This window comes from Engraulis encrasicolus, chromosome 3 (genome assembly GCF_034702125.1).
Source record: "Engraulis encrasicolus isolate BLACKSEA-1 chromosome 3, IST_EnEncr_1.0, whole genome shotgun sequence".
Classification (NCBI taxonomy): domain Eukaryota; kingdom Metazoa; phylum Chordata; class Actinopteri; order Clupeiformes; family Engraulidae; genus Engraulis; species Engraulis encrasicolus.
In genome coordinates this window covers 48795861-48805111 of record NC_085859.1, presented here as the reverse complement: position 1 = coordinate 48805111, position 9251 = coordinate 48795861, and the positions used below count along the sequence as shown (strand labels likewise).

General features: G+C 46.1%; 1 protein-coding gene across 1 annotated transcript; it reads right to left on the bottom strand.

Moving 5' to 3' along the window:
- Positions 1-228: 228 nt before the first annotated feature.
- Positions 229-9075, bottom strand: LOC134446247 (protein fem-1 homolog C-like). Its single transcript, XM_063195580.1, has 6 exons — positions 7148-9075; positions 5414-5585; positions 4798-5023; positions 3730-4166; positions 3230-3494; positions 229-2354 (listed from the first exon to the last, which is right to left on the bottom strand). The coding sequence occupies exons 1-6, from the start codon at positions 7689-7691 to the stop codon at positions 2028-2030; spliced, it is 1971 nt and encodes a 656-aa protein (XP_063051650.1). The 5' UTR covers positions 7692-9075; the 3' UTR covers positions 229-2027.
- Positions 9076-9251: the final 176 nt, after the last annotated feature.

The window sequence follows — 9251 nt, the reverse complement described above, 5'->3', positions numbered from 1 at the left end:
AAAGATCCATAGTTAACCATTTCAAAAGTAGTTGCACTTTATCTAGCTAAAGAAATGCACTGTAATTAAAGGCGTAGTAGTAACACTTCCAACACATTAATATCTTCACTCCTAGTTCCTTTTCCCCCTGCAGCCACCCCCCCCACCCCCCCGTTTAAATATAAACACAAAAGTTAGACAAAACAACAATAAAGTCAAAGCTGATAGCAATAACAAGAGCTCTTGAGGTGTTTGTCATCACTGGTTTAATTATGTGCAGTAGTTGTAGTGAACGTTAATTACTCGTCATTGCATCACCCCGGACATTATAGTCTTCATGCCGTTTACAGCTTTGCCTTGTTCAGAACCAAAAGGGCTCAAAATATTCGCATAAAATATGACAGCATGAAAACCTTAAAAAACAAAACAAAAAAAAACATTACTGAAGAACTGAAAAGCACATTGGCCAATCAACCACCCCAAATGATCCAAAAGAACAGAGGACCAATGCTGAATGGGCAATTTTTAAACACCCTCTCTATGACTGGTTGTTGGCTCCATCCCATTGTACAGGACCACTCAAGACCATCAACAAACTCACAGGCAGTTAGCGTGACAAAGAAATAACCAACTTTTTTTTTTTTTTAACGGCATGTCATCACATAGAACAGTCTGTCATTACCCGTGCATAGGTGGAGGGATAAAGCACTTATGGTATATGCAAAACCTAAAAACACATGTTCATATATATACACACACATTAAGAATATACATGTATATATAAAAAAGTTGTTTAAAAGGTCAAAGTTCTGTAAAAGGAAAAACAAACAAAGATGTTCGACTTGTCAGTGAGAGGGAAGTACTGTGCATAGAGGTGGAGGAGAAAAATAAAGAAATTTACAAAAAAAAAAATCAAAAACACAAAGCTGTGTAGAAGAGGGACAGCACTGTGGGGGGTGTATGCATGAAAGCAGAGTTTTCCCTGTGGAGTCATGTTGGAATAAAAACAAAGCCAGTGGCGGGAAAAAGATGAAGCTATTACAAATGTCCTACTTTCCACCTTATTTGTCTTTACCTCCTCATTCTATCCCCGTCTGCCAGCCATTCTGTTTCAGGTTGGGCGGGGTGGTGATGGGTCCAAGTAAAGCGGTTCAGTCACTAACCAAGATGAATTAACCCCTTATAGAAGAGCCCTATGGTGCTTGTTTGTTTTTACAGAGCATGAAGCCTCAATACCCCTTTATTAGTAGCTTTTCCATTTCTCCTGAGTTATACTTGAGGAAGGCCAGTTGCTAAACCTGTGTCCTGGAGTATTTACCAGGAGGTAAAACTGACCCATGTGGGTGTGTGTGCCAGCATAAAAAAAATGTCCTGCAATGTTACCATAGCAGCAAACCTTTCCCCTCACACACAGATGGCACACAATCAACAACTCTTCAGCAAAAAAAGGTGGAATGGCAGTAAGAAAACACACACATTGCTCAGTTTTACCTCAGAGGACGCAACTTCCTGGGCTCTGTTGAAAACCAGTTTAAAGCTTTTTCTGGGTTAACTTCACCAGGTTTTATTAGTGAAACAGCTTTGTATATCCCCTTGGTGTTGGTTGTTACAAATGTCTCCATCACTGGTCTGTGTAGGACACACACTGACCACAGGATGCTGGATGCTGGCTTATGTTGTCCTGGTATAACCAAAGCCGTGGGTGGTGGATCGTAGCTCCAGCAACCAGCCAAGTGCTGTTCTTTTGTATTGGCTTCCAATCGTCTCTGTCTCTACGCTATTATCTGTGCAAAAGCACAAATTCCTCCTGCCCCTGGGGTATGTTGACCTGGTAATCCAGGCCGTGGTGAACTATGGCTCCAACAGGCAGGTAACTGCTCTTCAATCCGTCTTGGCTGCCAAATGCCATTTACTGCCATTGCACCACAGTCTGTGTAGATGGTGGATAGACCGCGAGATGCTGGGGTACGTCGTCTTTGTGGAGGATGGTGGCTCTTGGCAGTCAGATAACTCCTCTTGTGTATAAGCTGCCCAAGTGTCTCCCGCCACTATCTGTGCAGAAGCACAAAGTCCTCCAAGCGCTGGGGTATGTTGCCCTGGTAGACCAGCCCGTGGTGGACGATGGCTCTGGCGGCCAGGCACTGCAGCGTGGTGTGGTTGACCGGCTGGATGAGGCTGCGCGCCAGCTCCTTCTGGCCCAGCAGGTCGCAGGCCGTCTGCCGCGCGGCGTTGGTGCTGTCAAAGTGCGTGCCGCGGTCGATCAGCAGGCGCATCAGCTCCGGCTGCTGGTTGGAGGCCGCCACGTGCAGTGGCGAGTTGTCCTGCGCGTCGCGGCAGTTCACGTCTGCGCCGCACTCCAGGAGGACGGCGGCGACCTACAGAATATAGAGAACATCTTGAGTCTCCATGTTTGGATGGTGTACTACTCCTGCAAAACAACTGCCCACATTAGATGGATGGAATCCGATCTGGCAACCCTCCGGTCTAAAGACCAACTCCCTAACCACTAGGCCACAGATGTATCTATTGCCCCTTTTGCCTGATTATCATCGAATTTCAAATCTCGTACCGAGATGTTGGTCTGACCCAGGAGATAACGAATAAATGTTTCCCAAATGGTCTAGTTAACCCGTCTCCTTCGGTTGGGTACTGGTCAAGGCCAAAAAAGGCTGTGCCAAAGTTTAAACCAAACATTTTATGAGTCCCAATAGAACGTCTCTGCTTAAACCACGTCACTGCCTTGAACACGCCTTTACCCAAGCCTATTGGAGCTGCTCAAAGATGATTGCTTCCCGACAAAGTGGGCAGAGTTCCCCATTTCCCCGGAGCAAAAAAAATATTTGTATTGCTCCAGGCCTTACTACTGTAGAAGCAACGCCAAAGGGGTTATGCGTCACTAGGAGGGCATGGCCTGGCTATTGCCCAAATCTGTCCCGCGGAGCCATTTTATTTGGCCCGCGACATAATTTCAAATAGGTATAACAGTTGGCCCACTTACACCTTTAATGTATAGTGTAAAAAAACTTCAACATGAAACAGTGTGTCACAGGATGTGCAGACACATTTGAAATAGCATATATGATGGGAAAGAGTGTGTGTCAAATTTAACTGTGAGTATGAAGTGCATGGACGAATAATGTTATCATTTAATACAAATAAATCTTGAGTTCGGCCCGCAACTTCGTTCCAGATTTGATTTTGGCCCTCAGTCAATTTCAGTTTGACACCCCGCCCTATGGCATCAGCTGACCTGCAGCGAGGGGAAGCGGCAGACAGGGTAGCGGCCCACACAGGTGGTGGCGCGGTCGGCCGCCAGGTGCAGCGGGCTGGAGCCGTTCTTGCCGCACGGCCGCAGCTTCAGGAAGCGGTAGATGGTCTCCTTCTTCAGGTGGTCCTGCTCCGACGTGCAGGGCACCTTCTCCAGCAGGCAGATCAGGTGCAGGATGATGGAGAGCGCCTTGCTCAGCTGGGCCGGGTCCGGCACCGAGGAGGAAGGGGAAGTATTTGTCGCAGGGCTGCTCAAGTATGGAGAAAAAAAACAAACATCGCCACCATTAGTTTAGTCAATGTTAAAAATCAAGATTTTCCAAAAAGTCTTCAGTTACACACATTTCAACATTTCTCTCTTTCTCAGACAAAAAAACCTTTGTTTTGATCATTTATCATAATAACACAGGCTTGAATAGCCCTATAAATTAGGCAATCGTACTACGTATACATACAAATTAGGCATGTTGCTGCTGCACTTACGCTACAGTCGTGGTTAGTGAGCCGGCCGCTCCACTCGAGGAAGCCGCGGAGGTCTGCTGCTTGATGGCCCGCTCGATCTCCAGCACGCTCTTGCCCAGGATGGCCATGAGGTCGTGGAAGGAGACGGAGGTGCCCAGCAGGCCCTTGGCGCGGTCCTGCAGCATGAAGGAGAAGAGCTCGGCGAAGGAGAGCAGGCTGCTGGCCGTCATGGGGCTGAGCGGCTCCAGGTGCCGCTGCTGCATGTCCAGCGCGTAGCTCCAGAGCGCCACGCAGCGCGAGAAGTTGCCCGAGTCGGCGTAGACGGCGCCGCGGTAGCGGATGTAGTAGGAGGTGTCCGGGTGGGCGGGCCCCAACACCCGCTCGCGGATCAGCAGCGCCTGCATGCGCATGCCGTCCGGGTCCGAGATCAGGGCCTCCAGCTCCTCCTCGCTGCTCGCCTGGTGGACCACATCACAATACACTTAGCTGACGCTTTTATCATAAGGGACTTACAGATATTACAGGGCATTGGTTACATTCCCTGGAGCAATGTGGGGTTAGGTGCCTTGCTCAAGGGCACTCTAGCCATGGATGGAGGTGTAGGGAGAGGTAAGGGCAGTCTACAGTCCAAGTCACTCACCATTACAAGACATCTGCCCATCATATACGATCATATAGATCATATATGATTTAAAAAAAAATGATTTCCCTTAACTACGGAATTCTCTGATTGGCAGATGGCATGACCATTCCAATGCCAATTTCAACATAGAGTTGTACTGTTCACGCTACCCTTGACATGCCAGTACCCGACGAAGACGCATTTTTTTCCATTCAGCCTTTCCATGACCCTGGCAATTCTATTAGGGACATGGTTTGCTTAAATAAAAGAATAAATATAAAAAACCTCTTGAAATACTCAACAATTTTGTCCCAAAAGCTATTGCCGTATTGTAAGGTGTCTGTTGATGTTGCATTTCTTGATGTTGCAACTTTTTGGCAAGATAATTGGAGTATGTTGATAGAACTAAGTCCTACATTGGTTGTTAGTTTGTGGAGCAGATCATTTGCAGTAGCTTGCTTGCTTACCTCCACCGCAAAGTCGTAGGCCGCCACCAGCTGCTCGGCACGTGACTTGGGCAGCGGCAGGTTGACGGCGTGGTGGTGGTGGTAGGGGTGGTGGTCGACGTGGTGGTGGTGGTGTCGGAGCTCCAAGGCCTGGCGCCAGTGCTGCAGGGCACCCAGAAGGTCGCGCTTCTTGTCCACATAGGTGGCACCCAGCAACTCCAGCGCATCCGCACGCTCTGCCGGCGGCCTGAGAAGAGATCAGAGAAGAGAAAACCAGTTATTTCAAAATTATTATGTTTCATATTTTATGATTCTTGGATGTATCCAGCATCTCTTAAAAAATACATTTAAAATGTTTTGAACTTCTCTGCCTCCGTTTATTATTATAAAGTTGTTGGCGTGCAATGGCGGGTCACTGTAATGCACCATACCATACCAGACCATGAAAGGGCTAGAGTTACTTGTCCATGTGGATCCGGGTTCGAGTCCGGCCTGGGTCATTTCCCAATCCTACCCTATCCCTTTCCCACTGCCTTCCTGACATAATCATCACTGTCACTTCACAATAAAGGCACACAACTTCCCATCACTTAAAAGAAAAAACAAACAAACAAGAGGATTAATTGCACAGCCTTACGTGAGTGGGTGTTGGACCAGGAAGTCCACAATGTTGGCGTGGCCGGTCACACTGGCGGACAACAGTGGCGTCATACCGTAGCCGTCGCGCTCCATACGGGCACCGTAGTCCAGAAGTAGCCGGAGGATCTCCAGACTGCCAGACTCTGCGCAGTCGTGCAGAGCTGTGTTACCTGAAGGCACAAAAACACAACGTTAGTCATGACAATATTCAAAGAGGAGAAGGTCCTGAGGAATTCAAGAGGAAAGTCACTACTAAAAGCCTTGATTATATTGGGCTAGGACTTAAAAACATGCCTAAATGTTTCAGATATCCATGCTGAAGGGGACCAGAGGAACACATCATTTAAAAAAGCACTAATATCTCATGGTCTTCAGTCATGAAAATACTGACATCTAAACTACTTACCCCAGCAAGGTAAGGTAAGCCTGAGACTAGAGAGCAGAGTACACTTCCTGATGAGAGACTTGGAGGTTTATGTTTCATTTAACAAACTTGTTCTGAGGTAACACTCCAATAAAATTGACTAAACCTGCTTTTGGGAATACGTCCCAGTTAGAAAGATCATAGAAATTCCTGACAAGAATGTCATCTGTAGAGGAATGACTTCTAATTACTTAATTGCCAGATTAGGCAAAATAGCACTTTAGTTCCCTTTCTACCAGTCACATTCTGGCAGCGTTTCTTTGGGCAAGACACATGTTTTGTTCCCTCTTTGAATGTTTTGCTTCATTATCAACAATTATAACAAGATTAGTGTGACACCAGATGACTCATATTTGGAGACATTTTCTATAATTGGCCCATCATCAGCTCAATTTAATGCATTAACCAAATACACTAGGCATGTGTGTGTCTAATGACAGAGCTCCTGCTCGTATAGGCAGGCAAATCAAATGAACCACTTCAAATGTTTTTCTTGGGTTCACTTCCCTTTGACCCAGGGGAGTTTTTCCAAAAAAGGTGGTTTAATGACTAGCACAGCTACATTGACCCACAGTGAGTCATGAACAGTCTAGGAGACTTGGATTAGTCGCTTCATGTGTTGCAATAGAGCTCACGGACTACATTAACATCTACTTGCCATTTTGGATGGCGATGGAAAAAGTTGATTTGGTTCTGTAGAGTTGTGTAAAGGAGTGCATACAGATAATTTACTAAGACGGTTCAAAGCCACATTCCTTTCAGGAGGAAAGTGACACAGTGCTTGGCCTAAAAATATGCTGCATCAATGTTATGTTATGCATTATATATATATAGCTTAGCCTCAGTTCATTCCGGTCATGTGTCAGTCACTATTGCAAAAAAACATATGCATGCATGCATGCACTAAGTTTTAGAAACTTCCCAGTTGGCATTTCCAATAGGCAAGGCAGGTGATAAGTTACCCATTGCCATAGTGTTGACCTGCAGCCCAAACTAAACCCCAACAAAAGTCATTTTAGAGTCCTACTATTGTGAGTTTTTGATGATTTGTAAAACGTAGCTGCTATAAGCGCTGGTGACAACTACTGAGTGGGGAGCACTACCTAACTTTTAAACTAAAGCCTGACTTCCACCACGAGAGTCCATAAATATGAGCATCTCTGTGTCATGACACGCCAACAGCAATGAATTGTGTGGCATCAGCAAAAAAGATACTGGAAATCCAGGTCAATTTTGCATGCAATTCAAAAAAGAAATAAAACTACACAACAGAAAAAAATAATAAAGGCGCTTCTTGGGATGCTGTACCTTTTACACTTTTTCTGTTGACATCTGCGCCTTTCTCCAGCAGGTATTGGGCAATCTCCTTGTGGCCCTTGTAACAGGAGATCATTAGACACGTGTGCCCATGTCTGTTGGCCACCTCGAGGTCTGCTTTATGCTCCACCAAGTACTTGACAATGTCGAGATGTCCGTCAAAACAAGCGGCTCGAAGAGGCGTGGAGTTGGTAAGGGTTGTGTTGTTTACAGAAGCTCCATGACCTACTAGCGACTGCACCACCTTCAAGTGGCCAGCGGCTGAAGCCGCCCATAACGGCGGAGCCCCTTCTATCGTTTCGCCGTCAAAGTTTACAGATCCCCCAATCTCGACTGAGGCACAACAGCACTCCAGAAGGTATTCCACCAGTTCGAGATGTCCGTATCGAGCGGCCATGAGCAGCGGTGTTGCCCCGTTTGTTTTCTCCGACATAAGTTTCGTGACCTCGGGGTCACTTTTGTTTTCCAGTAGTTTCTGGAGCAGCCGGAGCTTCCCATCTCTGGCAGCGTTGAAAACAGCCGTTTTTAAATCCATTGCAGTTTGGTGACAAGCAGTTACTACTCAATTATCATAGACGTTCACCAGAAAAATGAATGTTTTGGGTTTCGCATTTCAACCGAATGTCCAAATACTAATCTACTGATGATCTGACCCCGTGTTATGTTGACCGACTGAGATTACCAGTTACCACTACACTAAAAGGAACAAATCACCCAATTACAATGCAAAACCAATGATGACCAACAAGCAATAAGGCCGCATGAAGACTTTGAAGTGCCAGATAGTACTGATTAGAGGGTTACTTCCTTAACAATTTGATTGACGGCAGGGAAATTTACAACCAGCGTTACCTAGACTCTAGCTATCTTAGCTAACCCCCCTGTCACGGAATAGTCGACTGGGGTTATGTGTCAACGTTGCACTATCTACATTAAACTGTCGATGGTCGTCCAAGTGATGACATATATAAAACGACACTGAGTTAGCGGTCAACTACGTGTGTTAATTCGCATGGCAATGTACAATTGTGGGTCTTACGAGACGGTTGTCCCATCCAGTCAGCTTGCTACAGTAACGTAGAGCTCTAGTTGGCTAACTAGCATAGCAATTTATCCAACCTTTGTCACTGGAGTCTCGTATGTCGTTTCCAGAGCTAGCGACCTCTTTACCAGGTCCACAAAATCCCACACGGTTCATTTTCTTAATAAAATAATACGCGTTATGGCATTGACCAACCGGTAATGTCCTGAAGATCTGTCAAGGCAGATGGAAAATGGAGCAGGGAAAAGAACCTGCGTTTTCACTAGCCAGAGACAGCTAGCTTGTTGGCTAGCTTTGGTAGGTTTCCCACCCCCGCTTGGTCTTTCCACGTATTAAATTATGCACTCTGTCGCCATCGCTGCTGTGTCAGGCCAACCATTCTTCAACGCGAAAAAAGATGTGTCTTGATGTTTCAGAACGTACTCCCCGTTAAAACTAAACAAAAAGATATACGGAAGCGAACCGAGACAGTGCGGCACTGTGTCCCATTCGGACCGCTCGAGACACCCACCTCCAGCAGTATCCTAGCACTTCTGCTACAAGGTGTGCCTAGCACGGGGAAATGATGCAGCTCGTTTATACTGACAAAGAATCCATCCAATCGCAGAGCGGTGCAGCCACGACGTGTTCACGATGCGAGTGCAGGGTAAACACCAGGGAAGCCTTTTCGGGGAAAACCCCTTCCATGGGCCTACTCGACGATGGTTGTAAGCAGCAACAAGCAACTATGTTGACACAGATAAACGATGTACTACCACTATGGAGTAATACGGACAGACAGTTCAACTCCCCTGTGTTTCCAGAATCCAGATTTTTTTTTTTAAAAACAGAAACACGTTTATAAAGCCTACTCACGACCAGCCTAATCTAAATACTAGACACACGCGACCATCCATGCTGAGACTGCAGCAAGACGAGATGACATTTGTTTGTCACGGCGGTGGCTTCTGCTTCATGCTACATTTAAAATTAATGTTATGCTATAAGTGGATCCCTTCTTAGATAGTCCAATAACCAATTCATCTCTGATATTCTGCATATTGATGTTCAGGA